This window comes from Tachypleus tridentatus, chromosome 8 (genome assembly GCF_004210375.1).
Source record: "Tachypleus tridentatus isolate NWPU-2018 chromosome 8, ASM421037v1, whole genome shotgun sequence".
Classification (NCBI taxonomy): Eukaryota; Metazoa; Arthropoda; class Merostomata; order Xiphosura; family Limulidae; genus Tachypleus; species Tachypleus tridentatus.
Window position 1 is genome coordinate 30395308 of NC_134832.1, and position 25206 is coordinate 30420513.

The window sequence follows — 25206 nt, forward strand, 5'->3', positions numbered from 1 at the left end:
GTAGAAACGACTAGTGCAGATAGCCTTCGTGTAGCTTTGCGCGAAATTCAAAACAAACCCAAACCTACACAACTGATGCAACAGGTTCTGACAGAGTTAGGTCCTATACAACTGTTGCATCAGAGCCTGACAAAGGGAAGTCAGTCTCTCCTACAGCTTTTTATGCTCTTATGTATTGCCAGGCAGGATCTGTGTTAGACTATACAATAATTGTATTACAATTTTTTCATAATTATACATGAATCATTGACATTTAGCTGCATAATACATCAGTCAGTGCAACTTAACAACTGAGCTTTGAATAGTGTATTTCCTGAACTTAATTTTAACTATTTGCACATAATTTGGCGTTCATAGTTTTTAAATAGCATCTCTACATGAGAAAAAAAGTCAATTTTTAGGCGGGCATAGTAGTTCGTAAAACCGTTCTGAGTTTTAATTTCAAGTACAAAATGTTAGCTCATAGCTTTGTTATCGCTTGGTCGATTTGAGATCTAATTACAGTATTGTACTCAGAAGATCAAATCCTTTTGATTGATTGTTTGACCACATCAAAGGCCTCATAGACTAATTTACGCTAATTCTAACTAAAAGAATTTCAATTTGAGGGTAGGCTGGTAGAAATCCTGATGAGTAATAAAACTGAATCGAGTAAGCGTGCGCCTGCGTATCAAGCTTGGTGTTGCTGTCGCATAAAAATACAGCTAATAAGAGAGTGAGATTCGGCATGGCCATGTGGGTTAAAGCTTTCGACTTGTAATCTGAGGATCGCGGGTTCGAATTCCTATCCCACCAAACATGCTCGCTCTTTCAGCCGTGGGGGCGTTATAATCTGACGGTCAATCCCACTATTCTTTGATAAAAAGTAGCCCAAGAGTTGGCGGTTGGTGGTGATGACTAGCTGCCTTCCCTCTAGTCTTACACTGCTAAATTAGGGATGGATAACGCAGATAGCCCTCGTGTAGCTTTGGGCGAAATTCAAAAACAAACAATAAAAAGGTGGGGAAAAAAAGAGCTCACAGAGTATGCGTGCGCATGCTCATAAAAATACAGCTAATAAAAAAAGGAGAATCAAAGAATTCGTAGGTTAATTTACTCTAATCCTGCGTAAAATAATTTCATGTTTGACGGTTTAAACTCTTCTGTATGACAGATAATCCACACATAGATTTTCTGCTATAGGTCCATCAATCTCTAACATGTCTGCATTTGATTTAAAGTCAACTACAATTAATTCAATTAGGTAAGAGATATCACCATATATTGAGTTGAAGCTGAAATGCCCCTGATTAAAGCTGATATTTACTGGACTGAGAGACAGGTTATCTCAATTGATACACTAATAAGTTTAAAAAAATCAAGCAGTGTCTGCTAGAAATTGTAACTTTGTGTTCTTATATGGCAACTACTTTATTTCCTACTGTATATATATATATATATACAGCTCTATTTTCTAGTTTAGTGGTCATTCATAAACTAGGGCCACTTAATTGAAATCAGTGGCTTGGCAATTCTAAAATCCTAAATGCTGCATTGTTTCTGATATTGTCTTAGAGTAAAGTAATGTGAGCTTAACGTGGACAGTCAATCCATTTCCAGTGTTCTACGCCTCCATGGCCATGACAGATATCTAAAAGAGCTGCTATTGTTTGTAGCTAAGCACAAGCCTACACCTGTGGTCTGTCGGTTTCTAACGTTGTAAGTTCGCAAACATTCCGCTAGAAGAGTTTAGAAACTAATAGTAATATAAAATTCCACAAAAGCAGTTCAATAGGTGTTATAGATAATACGCATTACTGTCTTTTCAATAACATTGTTCTTTATGTTTGCATTATGTTGTGGTGTTGGTAATTTAGCTGCTCGAGATACAAGACTTACTTTACCACATAGGTACCTCGTGAGGCTATGGTAGAGATAGCTTTAACTTTATCACGTCTGGACGGTTACATTCTGTATCAATGGAAAAACTGCACCATTGAATTAAAATAATTGTATAAAATAGATTTACTGTCGTTTTTTCACTTTTAAAATAAAGAAATAATTTAGAATAGAAAGTTATACAAAAATAAAGTTTATTTATTGAATCTTATATGTTTACTTAATTAATAAAAACGGCAAAGCTTCATCCTGAATTAATTTCAACATGCTTCTAATGAAATCATAGTGTTTGTGAATTTTCAGATTTTTCTTTAGCATAGTACGGTACGCGCAGTCACCTAGAAAAACATTTCACTATAGGTTTGAACAAAGTAGAGTTAATTTAACCTTGTAACGTGAATACGAGTCTAGTTTTATCGATTTTTAGCCAATCATTGTTCCTAAATAATATTTTGCATGGTATGATGTGATCCAAATACACAGATAAAGATATTATTTTCTGTTGCTTTCTGCAGCTTAAACCGATATTTCATAAAGATTGGTTTTGATAAAATGATGTTAGAGAAAATGTGCTTTTGACCAACGTCTGTTGCAATTACAGTATCGACTTTTTAAAGTTTTCAAAAACATTGCTTTATTATTTTATGTTTTCTTTGTATCAAGACGTTAGTGTTTGTTAGGAAAATTGTCTCGTGAAACGAGATACGTAGGCGTGGTTAGATACTTTTGCAATTGACAGTACCAAGTTTCGTTTTGCTGAAAAGCCAGCTGTGTTAGATTTGATTACGTTAGGCCTTATCTACCGGAATAACTGCTCGAATGAGCTAAGAAAACGAGAGAAAATAAATGTATATATATATAAAATTTAATGAAATTAAACAAATACATTTAAATGAAGTTAAATAAGTAAACAAAATCATGAAGAAGGACTGCATTAAAAACAGCAAATCCCAACCTCTGATAAATTATACTATAACCATAATTTTTGAAAAGCCAAAACAAAATACATTCAAATTAAACAAAATACACTGCATTTTTTAAAAAAGATCCTAGGGTACAAGCTACAACGTGGAATTATAAAATTATCATAGGTTTTGGAGGTGACTGAATATATAGGAACCATATTGCAGTGGGGATACACCATCTATCAGAGTAAGATGTCTTTTACATCCGAGCGAAGCCATTCAGACTCACTTAACAGATCTTGAGCTACTTAACCAGCAGATTACCTTTCGGTTTCACGTAATCTCGCCTGAATTAGCTTTAATGTCTATGTGCTACAGCTCTTCTGCATAATCAACAAGGTTATAAGTACGACACATATGCAAGTATTACATCTGGCCGTATGTAGAAATTCATTCTACGTATAGACCATACAGTGCAGTGAAAACAGAGTTACTAATTTAAGATCCAATGTAATCTGGCACAGTTATCTAATATTTGCGGCTGTAGAGCCATCACATTCTACACTTGCTACATGTTGCTATTAGAAATGTAGTTGTACTAACCTTGTCTTTATTATATTTCCCTGAAATCATATATATATATATAGTCAAGACTCTGGTATATTAAATGACACTCGTTTAGCTAGAGGTAAACCACTATCTGCAAAGGAATCTTATTCTGAATGATAGATCAATAGACATTGTCCTTGCTCTGATTTCTATAGGCCGTGATTTGGTTTTAATTTCGCGCAAAGCTACGCGAGGATTATTTGCGCTAGCCGTCCCTAAGTTAGCAGTGTAAGACTAGAGGGAAGGCAGCGAGTCATCACCACTCATTGCCAACTTTTGGACTATTCTTTTATCAACGAATAGTGGGATTGACTGTAACATTATAACGCCAACACGGCTGATAGAGTAAGCAAGTTTGGTGTTACGGGGATTCGAACCCACGACCCTCAGTCATGTAAGGTCATTTTAGGTCATGGTCCAGGTCTTTTAGTAGAGTAGTGAAGACCACACGCACTGAATGCTGAACACTAAGGAATTATGAAGTGACTTTCCTATGTAGTCACACAATATCTTGTTTCTCACTTGAGTAAAGTAACTGATATAATTTTCCATGTATTTTGTGCTTTAGAAGACGAAAGGTAATTGTAAAAACTGAACTCGAGAAGTCAAAGAAAAGTCACTTGAGATTCTAGCAGAGTGCGCATTCCATGTCCAGATCTTGGTACCAGTGAGCATAACTCATCTATCCTGACTCTTTCCAGAATTTCTATATTTTGTTTCTTGGGTAAGATCTCTTCTCAAAAGAGAAAGATGGTTCTCATACTCTGAAACGATTAAAAGAAATAAGAAAGAACATAATTATATTAATGTTTTTGTAATGGGCCAAATACAGTTAACAAATTAAGAAAATGGAAATGTGAGCAACATGCTACTATGTTTTCAAATATGTGAATATTTTGGTTCAAAAAGAGATTTATAGACTGCTGGAAGAGGCGAGAGCTTATTTATTTATATATTGATGCAACATGATTTACTACACACGAGCAAATAAATCTTACTGAAAACTTGTAATACAACATAGAAAAAACAACACTCAAGTGTTTCAAATGTGATTGTTAAGTGTGTACTTGTTACAAGTGTGAAAATAATTTGGAAAATAATTTTTGCAATGAACTGACAATTATTTTATTGCATTCACTATTAGGTTTGTTAGCATATTATCTATAGATATAAGTAATTTTAAATGGTTGCGGTAGTAAAGCATATCTTCCCCATGTATGATCATTATCTAATAACTTGAAATGAAACCTTGATGATTGGATGCAAAGTTTGTGAAGAGATGAGAGTTTAGTTTGGTTGCATGTAGCAGTGGTTTTCACAGAACGGTGGGGCTCAAACCACTGTCTTTTGTGTGTGTGAAGGGATAAGAGTTCAGTTTAGTTGCATGTAGCAGTGGTTTTTACAGAACGGTGGGGCTCAAACCCCTGTCTTTTGTGTGTGTGAAGGAATGAGAGTTTAGTTTGGTTGCATGTAGCAGTGGTTTTTACAGAAATGTGGGGCTCAAACCCTTGTCTTTTGTGCGTGTGAAGGGATGAGAATTTAGTTTAGTGGCATGTAGGAGTGGTTTTCACAGAACGGTGGGGCTCAAATCCCTGTCTTTTGTGTGTGTGAAGGGATGAGAGTTTAGTTTAGTTGCATGTAGCAGTGGTTTTCACAGAACGGTGGGGCTCAAACCCCTGTCTTTTTGCTCTTATGAGCCAAAAGTGTTTTTTTCTTCTCAGTCGTAAAAAATGTACACAAATAATAAAAGACACGCCTGGTTATCTCTCGTGCCAGAGGCAACCCACAGTTCTCAATCCCACCCCTAACACCTCCACCACCCTTTGAAAAAGAATTGCTTTGCGATGATTAAAAATCCCCTGTTAGTCAATAAGTTCCTGCCATTTTAATACCCTCTGTACGTTGATGTCAAATATATGTTTATTCAGTTATGTAGGCATTTGGTTTTGAACAAGAAACTTGTGTGTTAAATGTCTGCTTATTTAAATATACATTGTTATTTGGAGACCTTAAATGAAAACAGCAATGTAAGTTTAAGACAAAAGGCTAATGTATTGTTTTGGTAGGGTCCATCACAAAAGTTGTATTGTTTGTTTTTGAATTTCACGCAAATATACACGAGGGTTATGTACGCTAGCCGTCCCTAATTTTGAAATGTAAGAGCTAGCCATCACCACCAACTCTTGGGCTACTCTTTTTTACCAACGAATAATGGAATTGACCGTAACATTATAACGTCCCCACGACTGAAAAGACGCTTGCCTTTGGTGCGACAGGGACTCGAACCCCCTACCTGAATAATATAGATCCCACCAAAGGTTGTAAGACCTATGAATAAGAACATGAAGTCATCTATTGGTCTACGCAGAACCCAAATATTAAATCCATAGAACACAGATTGTACTATTTGGTGAGTTAGACCAATATCTTTTGGTCACTCTCAAGTTTTCAAATTTTGGAAACAAGAGTACAGGCAAACTGTACCTCTATTTTGTATGTTGCATCTACTTTAGTATAATTATAAACAATTTTATTAAGCGTAAACGCCCATACTGGCAGGTCTGTTTTTTAATTTCGCGCAAAGCTACATGAGGGCTATCTGCACTAGCCGTTCCTAATTTTGCTAGTCATCACCGCCCTTCACCAACTCTTGGACTACTCTTTATCAACGAACAGTAGGATTGACGGTCACATTATAACGCCCCCACAATTGAAAGGAGAAGTGTGTTTGGTATGACGGGATTCGAACCCGCGACTCTCAAATTACGAGTCGAGTGCCTTAACCACAGGGCCACAGCGGATCTGGTAGATTTGAAGGCTTATAATGCTAAAAATCGAATTTCGTTACATGTGGTATGCACACCAAAGATAGCCCAGTGTGTTTATTTGCAAAAAATAAGTTGTTGTTTTGAATTAAGCACAAAGCTACACAATGGTATCGAAACCCGGATTTGAGCGTGTAAGTCCGCAGACATACCGCTGAGCCACTGGGGGCCGCAAAAAATAAGTGTAATTAATTTTATAATCTAGAATTGATTTTACTAAATGCATTTTTTTCTGATTTTCTAATTAGCACAAACTAACAATTGCAATTAACTTTAAATGTGAATTAAACTGAAATTATATTGGAAACGGTGAAAAATTTCTCTTAAGTTATAAATATAGAAAAAAAAATCAAGAATTTTCACTTTTATCAATAAACATTTCGTCAAGGTGAACCGAAGTATGATTGATTTTGCTGAAGGAATGGGCCAGAATACATATCAACACAAATTTCTGGAGCGTAGAAATTCAACAGAAGTGCAAAGTTAGTGTTTAAAGCGCATGCTCATTATTGATCTAATAAAACATCGAATTTTTGCTTGCCTCCACTTCGCCCTCCAGCGAAGTATACTTTTATTTATAAGTTCCAGCTGTATAGTTATTATTGTTTGATACTATTTCTATATTATACTACTCAATGTCGAATCTCTTGAGTATCTACAAACGATGGTAAAGGGAAACATATATCCACAAAAGAAATTTCAAGGACTTCAGATAAAAAATTTTCTAAATGACGATTTTTTTGCGTCAGTTCCGTTATAACAGCGGCAGTATGTGCGTCATATCCTCTTCAACTACTGGTAGCTAACAAACTCTGCTGTAGTTCGAGAAGGAACACGATGTCGTCCAAATCTCGCCAATACAAGTTTGATGAAGCACGTGACGATTTTAGCCATCCTATTGGTTAGTTAGAGCTGGATACATTCTTAAATTGTGCTTTCAATACTTTTTCCTTCAAGCTCTTTATATAATTTACATATCGCCTTCGAAAAAATCAATATTCTATTAACGACAGATGGATATCAAATTACATGTGTATTCAAGCAAGTAATCCTAAAATATCGATAGTTTTGTGCTGTGTAGTGAAAGAAGTTTAGAAACGTTTATTCCAGTGAGAAATGAACGACACCGTGAGAACCAAATACTTACATCATCGTCGAAATTCAGCAACTCACCTTGAACCTCAGCTGAGCAGGGTAGTTTGGGATATTTCTCCTTCCCTTGAAGGTAACATTTAGAAATGTGACGAATTTTTCGATAGTGTGGTTATAAAATAATAGTTTTTTTATTCACTAAAAATCAAATAAATAAGTCTTTTTTAAAAAACTGGCCCTGCCCTTTCCTTTTTTCTATGCATTTATGGTTAATGTTTCGTTTTGTGTCTTCTATATCACCTGTCTGGTTATTTGTTAATTTCGTCAATGCTATTGTTAATTGTTTTAAAATTATTTGTAACTGTTTTTTAGAGCGTGAATACTGGTGGCACTTTTTATTGTTGTTTTAACATTCTGCCTGTGCTCTCCTGGAATGTTTACTTTTCTGCAGCAATGCAATGTCACACAGAATAAACAGCTTGACATCTTTATCTTTAGTTCGATAAACCACGCGACTTAAATAAATCTCGCTCTCAGTGATGTCGAGAAATCCACTTGTTGAGAAATATATATGCAAAAACGGCTCGTTCGCTCTTCTACGTAAAATATTTTCTCAACCCAAACGAGCCGTTTTTGCATATATAAATCTCGCTCTCAGACGTGTGGTTAAAGCGCACTATATTCGGAAGAATGCGCGTTGTAACTAATGAATTTACTTAACTATTGTTTTTGATATCAGTGTTCTTGAATTTCTTTCTCTACACATATCTAATAATTTTAAACCGTTAATCAATTAATAATATGGAAGAGGAGCTTAAATATATTTTAAAAATAAATCTAACTAAAATAGAAAGCGTAATGGCTGTTCTAACAATTGTATAAACGATGGCTCATCTTAAGGTCACTATATACTATGCACGGTTGAGTCTTCAGTTGTGTTATTTGATTCCTAATCAAATATCGGATTCGAATGTGGGTCGTCTTGTAAGTAAAAATAACATCCAAAGTAGTAGGCGTAAGAAAAATAAAGTGTTTATTATGACCATTAGAATGTTTTTAATAAAAAACTAAAACAGTATAAAAACAAAACAAAATGAAAACAGTTACGTATAACAATGTTGAAACTGGTATAAACATGGGTAAGTAATTGAGCTATAAACAAATAAGATGAGTAATTTTGAATCTTAGTTCCTCATGTTTCCGCATAGAGAAACTACACTGAAGAAATGAGCTACATCGAAATTTGGAAAAAAGAATAATTCGTTACTGACTTCTATAATGTCCTAAATAATAACTATGTCGATGAGGGCTTCTTTATCTAAAAAATAAACCAATTAGAAATTGCTTTCGACAGTTACATAAGTAAAAACTGACAAATGCCGCAAACACATGTACAGTTTACGATATCAAGTTTGAAATAGTCACTCTTAATAAAGGCAGATAGCTCTTAACTCAAAGTAACTAAAGTAATTAACTTTTATACTTTCAATAGTGATCTAACCAATAGAATGGATATGCGTTGAGCGAATGTCAGTATGTAATATTTCTGTAGCTATTAGTCATCGCTATCCTATGCAACAGTAAGGAATAAAGTTTTTATAATCACATATATTATACAGCATTACTACTATAAAGTTATAGCTGAGTTTAACTAGATAAAACCTTTCGCAGTGTTGCCACCAATGTACTAATTACGTTTCAATAAGTCCTGATACAAAATGATAAAAACTCTCTAAATCGAGCGCTTTTGAAAGGTGGACATTTCTTCTTCATGTGCAAACTAGAAATGGTGACGTGATCGAATGAATAATGTATAAAGGGAGTTTAGTGATGTCATAAAAGTGGTCTGGTCGTCCATGAAATGTTTAGCGTGTTTTTCCATTCGACGAGAGTGTTACATAAAAAGGTGTTAGAGATATTTTGTTTTAAAAATGGTTAGAAAGCTAAAAAATAGAACGATACTTAAGTTTTTAAGTAAAATAAAGGTGACATCTAGCGACTGATTGAAAACGCTAACCGATTTATACAAACAGGATTGAGGTCCGGCGCGTCCAGGTGGTTAAGGTGCTCGACTCGGAACCTGAAGGTCGAGGGTTCAAATCCTTCCAACCGTGGGGGCGTTATAAAGTTACGGTCAATTCCACTATTCTTTAGTAAAAATGTAGCCCAAAAGTTGGCGGTGTGTGGTGATGAATAGCTGCTTTAACTCTAGTCTTACACTGCTAAATTAGGGACGGCTAGCGCAGATAGCCCTAGTGTAGCTTTGCACGAAATTCAAAACAAACCAAACAGGACTGGAAAATTATTTTATAGAGATAGTAAGTTTTAGAAAAATTAAGGTTTACGCTATATGAAAGAAATAAGCAAAGGTTATAAATTATTTTTTCTGACAGAGATGAAACAAATGATTGGGGATTACTGATTCCAGAATGTACATTTATTCCACAAGGTTTAATCAACCGTGGTGGAACGGAATATGGTGTCATAACTATGTCGATTAAAATTATCTTTATCATCTTAAATTTTCTTCTTTTTGGATAACTTCTTGCATAATTAACGTTGCTGAGCCGATGAGGGCTTATATTCTGGAGAAATAAGTCATAATTAGTGGTAGAATTATTTTAATATCTTCAAATGTGTGTTTTTATGCTTTACATCACAATTCATAAGCCGTGCAATCAATGAGAGAAAGTTGATATACATGATTGGTTAAGTATTAGGTACTACTACCCTCTTGTGCCCACATTAATCAACAGATATAAAACATACCGAGTATGTGTGATCCAGTTAACCCTATTCTGTTTCTAGTATGTACTATATGTAACATGTAGTTGTCGAGCTCAAACTCAGAATTGTGTGAAAGACGCTCTGAAAGAGAAATTAAGAATATGTTTTGGTTTAGTGAAGGCAGTACATTCACGTTTTTGTTGGGCATGTTTCAATTGAATTAAATGCATTAACTTTGCAGTAGTTATAGTAGATATGTTTTGTTGAGTCAACGCATTAACTTCCCGGTGCTTGTGTTATACATGATTTTGTTGAGTCGACGCATTGGATTCTCAGTGTTTGTGTTACACCTGTTTTTGTTGAGTCAATGCATTAAATTTCTAGCGTTTGTTAACCTGAAGATTACCTAAGAAGGTCGAATCATTGTTCTGTACTTTATTTTAATTAAAGTTTTAATACCCATACCAATTGTCTTCAGAGTACATTTTTACTTCAAGTATGAATAAACCTTAATCAGTTTATTGGTATTAATTAGATATTCTCATTTTTCAATTCTATTAATATTGATATATTATGTGGTATCATTCACAAAAATCTTTTTATTTTAATTCAATTTAAATACATAAAAAATTGTGGCAACATTGTATCAGTCTTTTTTTGTTTAATTGATTTATTGTGTGTTTAAAACCATTACAATATTGAAAGAAACTTGGGCCAGGCGTGGCCTACAGCTTAGGATTACAGACTGCACATTCAGTCTCCTGGTGGACCAGTGGTAAGTTTCTGGTCTTAGAAATTGAGGTCAGGAATTAGGTTCTCTGCAATTAATGGAATGCAAGTATTCCATTTTGTAGTTTTGCGCTGAAACAAACAAACAAACAAAAACAACTTAGATCCAAGATTCGTGATTCGTATCCCTTTACTGCATACTCCTCTGTGCTTCGGGGACGTATGTACGTTATAATAGTGCGATCTAAGACTCACTATCAGTTTAAAATGAAGCCTAACAAAGCGCGATGATTATGACGTTCGTTATAAGGGTCACAGGTTCAACTTCCGTCACTGAAAGTGATGGCCTTTTCAGTACTGAGGCTTTGTAATGTCGCAGTCGATCCAACCTTTTGTTGGTAAAGAGTAGTCCAAGAGTTGGTTTTGTGGTGGTGTTGTTGATTAACTGTCTGTTTTATAGTCTTCTACTTTAAATCATGGACAGCTATCGCAGATAGCCCTCTAGTGGCTTCACAAGAAATTCAACAAACAAAAAAACGATTAGCGTAGTCCAAGAGTAGGCGATGTGTGCATTTGAATAGATGCTCTTTGTCCCTCTAGTCTAACAGCTAAACAGTTTTAATGTTCAGAGCAGGTCCTTCCTCGTATCTAGCCTTTCCGGCTAGATTATTTTATGAGAAGGTTTTACAGATCGATCGAACTTTTCTGAAGTGTTGCTTATAATATCATAATACTAAAACGTGTGTTAGATGGTTGTTAAATTAACATTATGTTACAAGCTAACATAAGTCATATAGTAAAAATAATGCTAGGTTCCAAATCGATTGATGTCATTAATGGTATAGCGATCCGTGTAGCTTGATTGAGATTATTTCATAGCATACAGAAAATGATTAGAAATCACTTCTGTACACCCCTCCCCCCAAACAAAAGAAGACCTAAAAGTGTGATTAAATGAATTTTTAATAAGTTTAAAGCTACTACGTTTATTTTTAAAAGGTGTTCATTAATGGTTTTGATAAAGAATATTTTACTTTAAATTACCTTGGTTATACTTTTCTATATGAAAAGTATAAGACAAACACAGTATCTTACACTTAATTGAAAACAAACAAAAGCGATAGAGAATTTTAAGATAACTTTTGCAAGAGAATATGTTTTGTTTCTCTTGTCTGTTTATTACAATAACATAATATCTGTAAGAGACTAGGTTTTTGTTTCTCTTTGTTTGTCTATTACAGTAACATAACATCCGTAAGAGACTAGGTTTTTGTTTCTCTTTGTTTGTTTATTACAGTAACATAACATCCGTAAGAGACTAGGTTTTTGCTTCTCTTTGTTTATTACATAATATAACTTCTGAAGAGACCAGGTTATGTGCTTTTTATTACAATAACTTAACTTCTGCAACGAATCTGTAACAAAATACACTAATGATGATAATTTTACAGTGAATATTCATTCACTATTTAGCCAGGCTGTAATTTCTTTTCAACTTTGGGCATGATTTTAGGTAAAACAAAATACACTCACTTAGCCTTAATGAGATTAACATCTGTTTCAGTTTATACTATCTAAATTGCTTGGTCTAATAAAATCATAGTTATTGTTCAGTGAGAAACGTAGTATAATTATCTATAAACAAGTACCTGACAAAGGGCTTTGTGTGTACGTGTTTTCGCTGATAACTGGTGAGACGCTTCACCTGTTGCCACCAAACCTGGTATGTACACAACGAAATGACACCGATGTGTGTTTGTGTGTGTTAGGAGTTTTCAAGTTTTACACATTCGTTTAACGGCTACGTCAGCTAGTAAATATTAGTTTCTTTGAAAAAATATCTTTCTTCTGAAATGTATCTACGAAACGTCACACGAATATTTCCATTTCCATCTTTCTAAACAACAACAAAGAAATGTTACTGTCATTCCATTTCGGCCAAGGTTTGCTTACCAAATTTGAAAAGAAAACAGAAAAAAACCTAACACAGAGCAGATTTTCTAACGACTTCTCTATTACTCAACCTGTTTTTGAGAACTTAAAAAAACAGTTATAAAGTTTTAGTAATTGTAAAACTAAAACCACCTCTATCTGTGAAGTAGGTAATTCATTATTGAAGTGGGATATGCACCATTTAAATGGTTGAGCTTTAAAAATCCAAAACATTTACAAACTAACTCATTTATTGAAGTTAAGGAGACCAAAGCCAGTCACCTTCATCCACAGAACATTACACAACTTCACTGATATCTTAATGTAGTGATATTACTGGCTGACAAATACACACCTTACTTATTCTCTTGTAGTGTCGCTATCCATACTTTTCTGATTTTTGAAGCTCACCATTTAAATGGTGCCTGTCTCACTTGAATAGCAAATTTTCTGCTTCACAAATAGAGATGCTTTTGTTTTACGATAACTAAAGCTTCAAGCAGCTCCTTCTCTTCAGTGTTTTGAAGATGTTAGCGTACGTCTTGAATACGTAATTATGTGGTCGTAATTTACGTAATCCTGTGCAAAATATCTGTTCATAATTTAGATACTTTTGTGGAACATTAGTGATATCTGTAACTCACAACTAGGGAAAGCCGATGTCAGTCTCCTAATACATACACATACTAAAAATGAGCGTGATCATTTAGAAGGTAAGATAACATTTTAAATGTAACTAGAAATTCATATGTTTGTTTGTTTTGAATTTTGCACAAAGCTACACGAGAGATATCTGCGCAAGTCTTCTCAACTTTAGCAGTGTAAGACTAGAGGGAAGGCAGCTAGTCATCGCCACCCATCGCCAGCTCTTGGGCTACTCTTTTACCAACTAATAGTGGGATTGACCGTAACATTATAATGTCCCCACGGCGAAAAGTGCGAGCATGTCTGATGTGATGGGGATTCGAAGCCGCGATCTTCGGATTATGAGTCGAGTGCCTTAGTTATCAGGCCATGCCGTGCAATTCATAGGTGAATTAAAGAATATTATTAATAATGAATAAACGATAAACGAACCCACAAGATAAGAGTGCAAGATATTATTTACTAGATTTTATAATACTGTTGTTTCAGAGTACATGTAATACCCACGTCTCTTTTGACCATTCCAACAGGATAAAGTGATGTCCTAGAGTTATAACCTGATCTACCAGTGAAAAATATCACTCACTACTCACATTTACACAATGTATTTTGTTTATGAGGATTGGTCAAGAATGCGTGGTCTGAAAAATATTAAAATTCTGGACAAATATGAAGCATTCGTTGTTCTAACTAAGGCATACAAAAAGTATTAGGTTATCCACGTAGATGTGACATTTATCCTATTGTACTTCTCTCAATACATGCTTCATTAGTTTCTAAAAAGTGACAGATACATTACATTGGTCGAATCAGATGACTTGGAATTCATACAATCTTCTGGAGTGCTGAAATCAGCCCTAAGCCTACTTTCATCATCCACTTTGACAAATATGTAGTCAGGTGATGGTTCTAAGATATTCAACCAACTAATGTTTTCCAGTAATTCTTTTATTTTCATTCATGGAAAACGTGAGATAGTTTTATGTGATACCGTGTTATTCCCAAACGTTTATTCATAACATTTGTACCCTTTTCTTCTCCTTTTCAATAATAACTGGAAATGACCACGTCTGCAATCGTGTTATACTCACATTTAGCTTCCCTTTCTTATGTTCATCACTTAATTTAGGTTGTAGTTACCTTTATAAGGCATTGATTCATATCAAGGTAAGTGTAAAAAACTGCTGTTTATTGCTGGTAATCAGAAACACAAAGATTAATAAATAAGTTTTGTTTCTTACGGGCAACATATGTCTTTTTACTTCACCTCTCTCATTTCATTCATTACACTATGTAACAAAATTTTTACTTTTTCTTGTTCATGGGCAGAAAGTTTTATTTCCCAATTGCTTATGCCTAAAGTAAATGGAAAAGACCTATTTTTCTCTTCAAACTTTACTTTTGTGACCTGGCTAATGAAATTTTCAAATTTACCCATTTTCCAGAACATTTCAGGTAGATTCAGTGCTGAGTAGGTCATAGAGAATTTTCTCGAACTTACAAAATTTTCAAGAACTTTCTAGGATGTTGTAGAACTTACGAGAATTTTCTAGAACTTTCCATAGTAATTATTTATTTACACAGGGGCTCACCACTCACTAGTTCAGTTTAGTTCTAGTTGTCTAAGTGAACACATAGACAAAGGAGGCTTTACCAAGTTTCTCCGTTATCTCTGCCCTTGGGACAGCAGGGACACCGCAGCGCACTGGAACAGGAAGCACTGGTCACAACGGACCGAGTTCTCTGTGGGAGGCACAATGTCAAGTGTGAGCCCCTACTGGACCTCCAGAAGGTGTTGTTCCCACCATTGCACATAAAATTGGGTCTTATGAAACAATTTGTTACGGTTCTTGATAAGGCGTCTGCAGCCTTCAAGTACCTTCGAGATTTTTTCCCTAAACGGTCTGAGGCAATGATCAGAGCTGGTGTCTTCGTTGGACCACAAATAAAGAAGATTATAGAGTCCAAAGAATTCCCCAAGAAGCTCAGTAGGAAGGAAAATGGCTTGGGCCAGCTTTGTCGCAGTGGTTTGGGGCTTTTTGGACAATGACAAGGCCGAAAATTATGTGGAACTGGTCGAGGCTCTGGTGAAGAACTATGGCAAAATGGACTGCAGGATGTCCGTGAAAGTCCATATCCTTAACGCTCTTCTTAATAAATTCAAGGAGAACGTGGGAACATACTCAGAGGAGCAAGGCGAGCACTTCTACCAAGATATACTGGATTTTGAACGCCGCTACCAAGGAGTGTATAGCGAAAACATGATGGGAGACTATACTTGGGGGCTAATACATGAAAGTGAGTTACATTACAGTCGCAAATCTCGAAAACTAATCACTTCTAAACAATTTTGTATAACTTTAGTATAAATACATGTAAATCTTGATTCATATATTGTTTTATTCAGACCTTAAGTAAATGAAAATGTGCAAATTTGTCCGTTTTTACATAGAAAATAGGTTAATTTCTAAATTTCATTATCCAGGTCACAAAAGAAAAGTCTGAAGGAAATAATGGCCATTTTCTCTACTTTTACAAGATAAGAATTTAAGAAATAACACATACTACTCAGGAACAAAATTTGTTACATAGTGTTATCTCTTACATCTTCCAATTTTCTTTTCGTTAAACTTCAATTTTTTTATATTTCTTTTTCAAGCTCATATCGAATTATCGCATTTCTTTCTAGCATTGCACTGTTTTCCATACATTGTAGTCTCTAATATGGCTAAAATTAGAAAGGCAGCCTCTCATTTCAAAAATTATCTAATAATTTAGAGCACTGCAATCCTTTAATCTCTCAGTAAAGGCCATTTACTTTCTCACCTCTATAAACTTCAAAAAAATGTTACTCACACCTAACTTTATAACACTAATAATTTTCCAAGATTGATTTATTCATTTGTTTAACATTTCCTCTACTTCAGCACTGTCAGTGTTCCTGATGTTCTAAGGATGTCTGCAAGATAATTATCCAATAGGATGCACTTCACCTGTGTCTACATGATGACATATTGTTACTTGCGCAGATGTTCATCTAAACCTACAAATACATTAGTAAATCCTATGAGCAATTTAGTGAGTTCCCGTTACTGTGTTGAGTTTGTGCTGTTGTTTGTACAATCTGTGTGTTTCAGATTTCTGGATAGTTCTGAGCATACTTCTACATGTTCTTGCAACGCCACCTTTTCAACCAGTCTGTATCACTTCTACCTTCTTATCATTGACCATTTCGATTTTAAGATTCATAATTTCAGGACACTACTGGTACAATGCGAGCATTTGGAGAGATAATTGTTTGTGCAATTACAGCATGAACCGGAAAAAAGTTATCTTCTTGCATTAGTTCTGTTACCAAAGCCAAAAGGCACATTGGCCTAAATAAAATATCTACAACTATTTTGACATGGACAGTTTCATACTTGGAGATGTTACAAACTTCTCAACGTGCACGTATACAGTCCACAGCTCATAATCCTAATTTGTTTAGTTTCTTTTTTGTTGTTATTAAATAGCCTTTCTACCGAACTGGTTAGGAACTTCTTCAGTAACTCAATTCTTAAACCAGTTTTAGCAACATCTATCTACCTTTGCTGGAAACACGCCTCTTTACTCACTATTAACTTGGATACGTCAGACACAGTGTTCACAACACTTGTTGAGCAAGTCCAACTCTGGTACTCAGTTGACCCTAGCCCGATAGACACAGCAGACTGACCCTGGGAGTACCACAAGACCACTCGTCTAAAGAAATTCCAGGCCAATAGGTGTGTTGGGGATGGACCTTTAACCAACAGGATACTCTTCTCCTTCCAATTCACGGGTCGTCACGAACGACAAACACGTGAATGGATGTTTAAATCCCAGAAAAGGTGAACTGAAAGTACAGAACCTTCTCTGAGAGGTCTCCTCACCACATATAGGAAACCTCCTCGAGAGAGCTATTAAGGAAAAAGAATATTTCCATGTTAGTGATTCGACAATGTAAACTCATCTTTCCAGGGTGAGTGTATGAATATATGTATATATAGAGTGGCATCACTCTATCAATGAAACACCAATCAATACCAAAACGTAGTTGTGATTCCTGCCTTTACATCGAGATCTTATAGCGGCTGTGGGTGTCATGTGACTTGCTGACTATCACACTCAAAGTCATTTTGATACAGCCCTAGATAGTTTGTTCTGATGCTTTGTCTTCACTTTTCTTACTTTCATCTTGTTTTGGAAGATAAATCAATTAAAACGTTTCGGTTAGGTATTCTAAAACATAAAATCTTGAAATCAACTTAGAGTTTACACCATTAATACTTTCAGAGAAGCTAAAACTTTCTACTGCTGCGTGTTTTCAATCGTTTCTAATTCACTGTTATCTCAAGCAGATGAGTCTGTGTAAAAACATAGAAACTTACTCAGAACTAAAATACAGTTCTATATATAGGCCTGCTTATCATAAAATTGTATTTTGAAAAACACACTGTTATATAATACATAAATCATCGATCAAACCTGACTGAAAATATTATACTGTTAAAGTTTATGCACCTCGAGAACAATACCTCATTTACATATTTATTTATTCGATATATACATAAGTAAATACAAATTTCGACGTATAGGATATCTTATTAAATTACTTTAAGTTTGTTAAATGCTTATTTTATTTCCAAACAATTCATTCGACATATACTCCAGCATGTATGCATTATATGGACAGAGGAAAATTGCATTAGGGTATTTGAAGTGCCTATCACGAGGAATCGAATCCCATATTTTGATGTTGTAAGTCCGAAGACTTGGCGCTGTCCTACCGGGGGAAGTAAGATAAGAACAGACAAAAGCTGCTATAAAAAATAGAATTATTTGAAGTAAATGTTGTGGAAGAAAAAAAAGTTTCACACATATATACATTGTTTAATTTGCTTAACAGAATCTATTAATACCGCTTATAATTAATCGAAGACGCTGATATCTAAAACATGCAGGTTGAATGTTATATTTCTCTCTATAGTTTCCTAACGTTTATTCAACTAAACTCTGTCTGATTGGTTTGAGACCAGATGTTAGGAACACTAAGCTGTACAGTGTATGTGTGTAGAAGTTAAAGTCGTTGACAACGTAGTAATGTAAACCGACTATTGTATTATGTTCTTAAATTATCAAAGAATAAAATATTATAAGACAGAAAATATCAGGTTGTACCATAGTTTGATAATAAGCAAAAAAAATGATCTACTAGTTTGCAATGCACAGTTTGAAGAGTAAATTCCAAATCGCATTTTAAACAGTATAGTGTTATAGCTTGAGTTATATACTACTTGATTTATATCTTAAGTTTTAACTACTTGGTGTTATAAGGTAGGTTATGTATTATTACTTAAGTTATATCTTGCATGGTGTTGTAATTTAAATTATATATTACTTGATGTTATAACTTATGTCTTACGTGGTGTCGTAATTTAAGTTATATATTTGTGTGTGTTTTTTTCTTATAGCAAAGCCACAATGGGCTATCTGCTGAGTCCACCGAGAGGAATGGAACCGCTGATTTTAAGCTTGTAAATTCGTAGACTTATCACTGTACCAGCGGGGGACTTATTATATATAGAATATATAGAATTATATACTACTTGTTTCATATCTTAAGTTATGCTCCCCAGTAGCACAGTGGTATGTATGCTGACTTACAACGTTAGAAACCAGGTTTCGATACCGTGGTGGTCAGAGCACAGATAGCCTTTTGTATAGCTTTGTGCTTAACTACAAATAAACATATTTGCTCTCCCAGTGGTGCAGAGAAAAAGACAATTTGGTCGTGAAAGCATTTAGTAACATAACGAGTTCAAAGGTGCAACAGTATGTGAGTGAAGTTGAGAAGGCTACACAAGTATCAAGTGGACACACATTGTATTTATAGTGGTTTATATATATATATATAAAGATGGCATTGCGTAGGGTAATGCCTACAACTGTGACCTTTTGTTTCTATGCCCTATGAGGAAAGTTTATTACCAACCTTCTTCTCGTCCATAGAGTGCAATCTATTATTGACCAATAGACAAATATGGCGAAGGCTTTGACCTTTGAACTCCTGAAATGTGTTTTTTGTCATTGATATGTTTTAAAAAATGTATCATATATTTCCATTTAACGTACTTTTCTAAAGTTAATTTCTTAGAATACAATATCAAAAAGAAAAGAAACGTTTCCTAAACGTTCGTTTATATTAAGTAGGCATTTATAGATAATTCAATGCGAAGATAAGAATTATTTTCTAAATATTTTTTTTTATTTTGCTTCAGTAATTTCAAATGCTACTCAACAGGGATACCTTTACAATACCGAGTATTTATTCATCCAATAATAAGGAGTCGAAGAAAAAAATGTTCAAAATAAATAAACATTGATTTTTAGGTACATATTTGATACATTTTACTGAATGAAGTACGATATATGTGTAAGAAAAGATATTTCCCTTTTACATATTGAATTTGTATACGTTTAGATCATATATTAGTATTAACCATATTTGTACCTATGTTACATGAAAAGATGATTGACATTTCATTCGCTTGGTTATTATGAAAAATCGCGTATTTTAGAACAATCTTTCAAGTATGCACATGTTAGGAGATCGATATTGAAGAACGTACACTTCATACTTTATTAGGTTTCACCCATTTTTCATTTATATATATATTTCCTTCATCTGTCTAATTCATTGATTTTCAGTTTCCATAGCATAAGCTATTACATTTCTTTGCATATTTATTTTACCTCAGCTTTGAAGGACTTAGATGGCAGAACTAATAAAGTCTGCCATATGGATAGGATACAGTTTCTTCGAAGGTAGTTCAGGTCACTCTGAATAAATATTTTTTTACCCTTGTTGTTTTTCTTCCTTAATCCACTAAGTCTTTCTATTTTTTGTTCCCTCCTGGGCCAACAGTAAGTTTACAGAGCTGTAACGCTGAAATTTGGGGTTTGATATCCTGCGGTGCACAGAAAAGAGATAACTCGATGTAAAAGTTTGTCCAATAACAGCTGCGACAACAATTCTGTTTCAAACTCCATTACCTGAAGATGGCCTAGGAAGGTCGAAACGTTGTTTTCTACTTATCAATAAAAGTGTGATTACCCATACCAGCCATTCTGAGATACGTTTTTATTTCAAGTGGGTTTCTCGTCATCATGAATCCTTTTTTTGATGTTTCAAGGTTTAGGCTCTTCAAAGTTTCACGTTTTAACGTTTATATAGCTATTCTCTATTCTCCTGTCTGTCTATCTTATCCCCCAGTGGCTCAGTGGTATGTCTGCGGACTTACAACGCTAAAAACCGGGTTTCGATACCAGTGGTGGGCAGAGCACAGATAGTCCATTGCGTATCTCTGTACTTAATTGCAAACAACAACAGCCTTTACATGGAAAGTTCTCTAGTGTGGAAAGTGTGACTAGAAAAAATTGGTTTCCTATTCAATAGACACTAATTTGTCGAACTTTAAAAGTACAATGTTCTAGAAGGGGATAGTTAAAACAGACGTTTGTTTTTGGAAAATGGAAGGGTTTACTGGGTTACTGGAATGTATAACAGCCACCGGCTTCTCAGTGGTGGTAAAACTAAAGGTAACTGACATAATCCGACCACCAGCGCTGTAAAAATATTTCATATTAACTTGATGAAAGTTTTCGATTTACTGAGATCAGAGCCTATTTTGTTTCTATTATTTAAGTATAACTAGAAATGTTTCTGGTGGGTCAAATGCTATTTGATACCTTTGAACAAGGACAACGATATTATTTATGTTCGCTTGTTTCTTTAGTTCAGAAATATTATGATCTAGCGTGGTCTGATGGTTAGGTCTAGCATGGCGTGGTGATTAGAAAAGATTACTTGTAACATGAAGGTCGCGACTTCCGATCTCCATCATCGAATATTTATGTCATTTTAGCCGTGGGGAAGTTATAACGTTATGACCAATATCACTATCTGTTGGTGAAAGAGTAGTCCAACTAGTGGAGTAGTGTTGACTAGCTACATCTAGTCTACTACTTTTAAATTAGGGACGACTAGTACAGGTAGCCCTCAAACAACCTTGCGTGAAAATCAAAGCAAACAAACAATAAAATATTTTGTTTGTATTCATATCTTAAAACTACTTTCGCTAAAGATATATATTTGTTTTACAATAAACAAGTTCTGGTTCAACGTTTGAGTATCACGAATATTTGTCCTTCAGTGTGTCAGAGGAGAGTTTGCGAACTAACAGCACTGAAATTCGAGGTTCGATTTCCTGCAATGGACAGAGCACAAGTAGTCTATTGCTTAGCTTTGCAACGAAACTGTAAACAAATTAACACTAAAACACAAATAGTGATTAAGTTTCAAGTCGTTGAAATAAGATGTTATTTTCGGTTATATAGAATGTTTCTGCACGGTGCGTTTAATACTACACATGGTAAAGTTTATTATTGAATGTCTAAACTGCTCTCTGTAGCAACAAAAAATTCTAGTGAAAATAAAGATAGAAATAATAGAAGTTGAGAAGAAATATATATATATACAAGTTTCACAATTTGCCTCTCAAGTGGTCGCGACTGTTAGATAAGAATGAGCTTAAAGTGTTGTATTTGTGCTTAATTCAAAACAACAACAACTGTCTGTCTTCTGTTATATTCTGTTTATTTCAACGTAGATGTTCTTGTTGATATTACCTGAGTGAAATCGGTATTTTTCTCAATTTCTATGAGTTTTATGTCAATAGGCTTCGTATTGTCAGTCTATTTAATTTGTTTATTGTCGATAGATTTCATACTTTACGGTTAATTCAGTGTTTTTTTCCAATAACTTTGGTACTTTTACTTTTTTAGTTGCTTATTCAAGAGCATTGGCTCCCCCAGCTGGAACAGCGATAGTTCTACGGACTTACAACGCTATAATCATGTGTTTGATTCCTCTTGGTGGACATAACAGACAGCCCAATGTGGCTTTGCTATACGAAAACATACACTCACACACTCAATGACTTCGTTTTATTAGTTATTTTTCAATAAATTTAGCAATTTTTTCTGTTTTTAGTTATTTTTTCAGTATATATAATACTGTTTGTGTTCAATGACAATGTTTTGGTAACTTCCCATACTTAGTGGCAATTTGTATATTTATTGAGGTTACTTGAATGTTTACCTGTTTCTGTGAATTTATTTTTTCAGTATAATCCATATGTCGCCCCCCAGTGGCTCAGCGGTATGTCTGCAGACTTACAGCGCTAAAAACCGGGTTTCGATACCCGTGATGGGCAGAGCACAGATAGCCCATTGTGTAGCTTTGTGCTTATTTAAAAAAAATCCATACGTTGTGCACAATTCTGTGGGTGCTTGTTCAATAGAATCCTAACTCTTTACACGTTTCTGTGGATTTTTATTCAATGAAATCCAGACTGTCTACCTGTTTACGTGGGGTTCATTTCAATAACTTCTTTAATGTCTAACTGTATTTTTAGTGTTCACGTCAATAACGTTCTCACTGTCTACCTGTCTTTGTAGACCTCGTATTGTCGTCATATTTCTTTTGACACTACATCATGCGTTGTACACTTTCACCTTTTAGTAAAATCAAACTCTCTCCTATGTAAAATGTAGTTTGTTTTTTGCGTGCATTCGTTCTTATCTTCGTTGCTTGAACCTTGCGATACGCGTAGCATTTACTTTGCTGACATCATTTATTTGACAGATTTAAACTTAACGATTAAGTTATGTCAACGATCAATGTTCTCTTATTGCCTGATAATAATTGTTTTGTTGTTGTTTTTTTTATATTCTCAATCCCACAAACAGTTACACTTGAAATCAAGGAAAGAATTTTGACTCTAAACTGAATCATCACTTTGATTCTTCCCGTTGTTAAAGAAACAATTATTAAAAATGAAAAAGTATGGATTTTGGTTTTTTGAAGTTAAGCAAAAAGCAACGCAGATTCTAGCATTGTAAGTCCACAAACATATCGCTGGGGATCAATTACTATGGAAGTGTTTTTAATTTGTGACATTGTATAGTTTTAGCTTTTCTTTTAAGTACTATAAATTAAATGTTTCAGTCCGATTATATAGTTATACAAAAATAATATTAATAAAAAAGGTACTTAATTATTAGTTATTATTATTGCTATTCGACATCAATTAACTTGATTGTATAATTTTTTTTTTCAGAACCACCTAACAGATTCATTAGAAGAAAATCAGGTAAGATTAATAATTACCTATTTTTTAGTCAATTCATTTACTGTTATTTTACGAATTTATTAATATTTTTATAATAGTGTATATATTTTCATTCAGTTATTCATATGTATTTAACCAAATTTTAGAGTTATAAACATTCAGCATTGCCACTGAGCAGGTAGGGGATTACAAAATGAATTGCAAGGGTTCCTAACATTTCTCTGCGAAGAAGTTACATTAGTGGTATAACATTCGCTAATATTTGCTTACCAGTTTCATTTTTAAAAATCTTTCTATTTTGTATAATAAAGTTCATGAGATCGTTTGTTTGTTTAGTATTAAGCTACACAAAGCTACACAAGGCCTGATCACAACGGTACTGAAACCCGCTTTCCAGCAGTGTGAGTCCGCAGATATGCCGCTATGCCACTGGAGGGAGATGGTGTTACAGGGACAATTGTTATACGCATACCGCTATAATACCTTCCTCCCTAGTTATACTAATCAGTAATAAAACAGAAGAAAAAGAAGACATAGGGTTAATTATAATTTATGACATGTAACTTGTCACTCCCGTTTGAGTTAAATCTCAATATATGGCAACTCAGTGGATCAGCGGTAAGTCTTCGAAGTTCGGTTCTTCGCGATGGACAGCGTACAGATAGTCCATTTTGTAACTTTTCACTAAAAATTCCTAACCAGCCAAATTCGCTGTGCATGTTTGTTTTATTGTATTTATAGCTACACGATAGCTATCTGCGCTAGCAGTGTAAGATTAAGGGAAGGCAGCTAGTCGTCATCACTCACCGCCAACTCTTGGACTATTCTTTTATTCACGAATAGTGTGATTGACCGTAGCCTTATAACGCCCTCACGGCTGAAAGGACGAGCAGATTTGGTGTGAAGGGGATTTGAGCCCCAAATTACGAGTCGACTACCTTATCCACCTGGCCATACCGGGTCATTTTAATATGTAGTAGAGGTTGTATATTTTTCTATGCTAAATAATAATATTTATTTACGTTTATTTCACCTCTTATTTTGATTAATTATTCATCAATTTTGAGGTCAAATAATGATAGTGCTTATGCCTAATTTATTTCTTACGCAACATTTTTTCTGAGTGTGTGCGTGTTTTTTTTATAGCAAAATCACATTAGGCTATCGGGGAAGCCTACCGAGGGGAATCGAGCCCATGATTATAGCGTTGTAAGTTCGTAAACTTACCGCTGTACTAGCGGGGCAGTTTTTTGAAATTTAACGTTTTATTTTAATTTCCATAACTATATAATACTTTAAAAATGTCTTAAAAGTTTAAATATATATATATATATATGTATATAGTTGTCTTATTGGTATGATATTTAGTTATCTACGCTTACCAGTTTAGCTTTTAAAATATTTCTATTATTCATAATGTAACTTATACATTACAATATCTCCTTCCTCAAATCATTATTCCATATTGTAACAATGAATGTCAAAAAAACTCTCAACATGAAAATATTCTATAATAGTGTTCATAGATAAGTGAAACATAATTGGTATAAAATTTAATATTTAACAAAATAAAGTTTACAGTCTGTTTACACATTAATGCTCTGTGCTAATCACATTTTTTTTACAACTACAATCATGTGAAAAAGT

The 25206-nt window shown here is 34.4% G+C and overlaps 1 protein-coding gene across 3 annotated transcripts in view; it reads left to right on the forward strand.

The window, feature by feature from the left end:
* Window positions 1-25206, forward strand: part of LOC143222086 (cAMP-dependent protein kinase type II regulatory subunit-like) — a 126537-nt gene that overhangs the window by 61621 nt on the left and 39710 nt on the right. For 2 of the 3 annotated variants that reach the window (XM_076448004.1, XM_076448005.1), the window contains exon 2: window positions 23548-23580. In XM_076448004.1, the coding sequence (XP_076304119.1) occupies window positions 23548-23580 (33 nt within the window). Of the gene's footprint in view, window positions 1-6768; window positions 7443-23547; window positions 23581-25206 lie in introns of those variants that run through there. The other variant, XM_076448007.1, reaches the window with a different exon arrangement.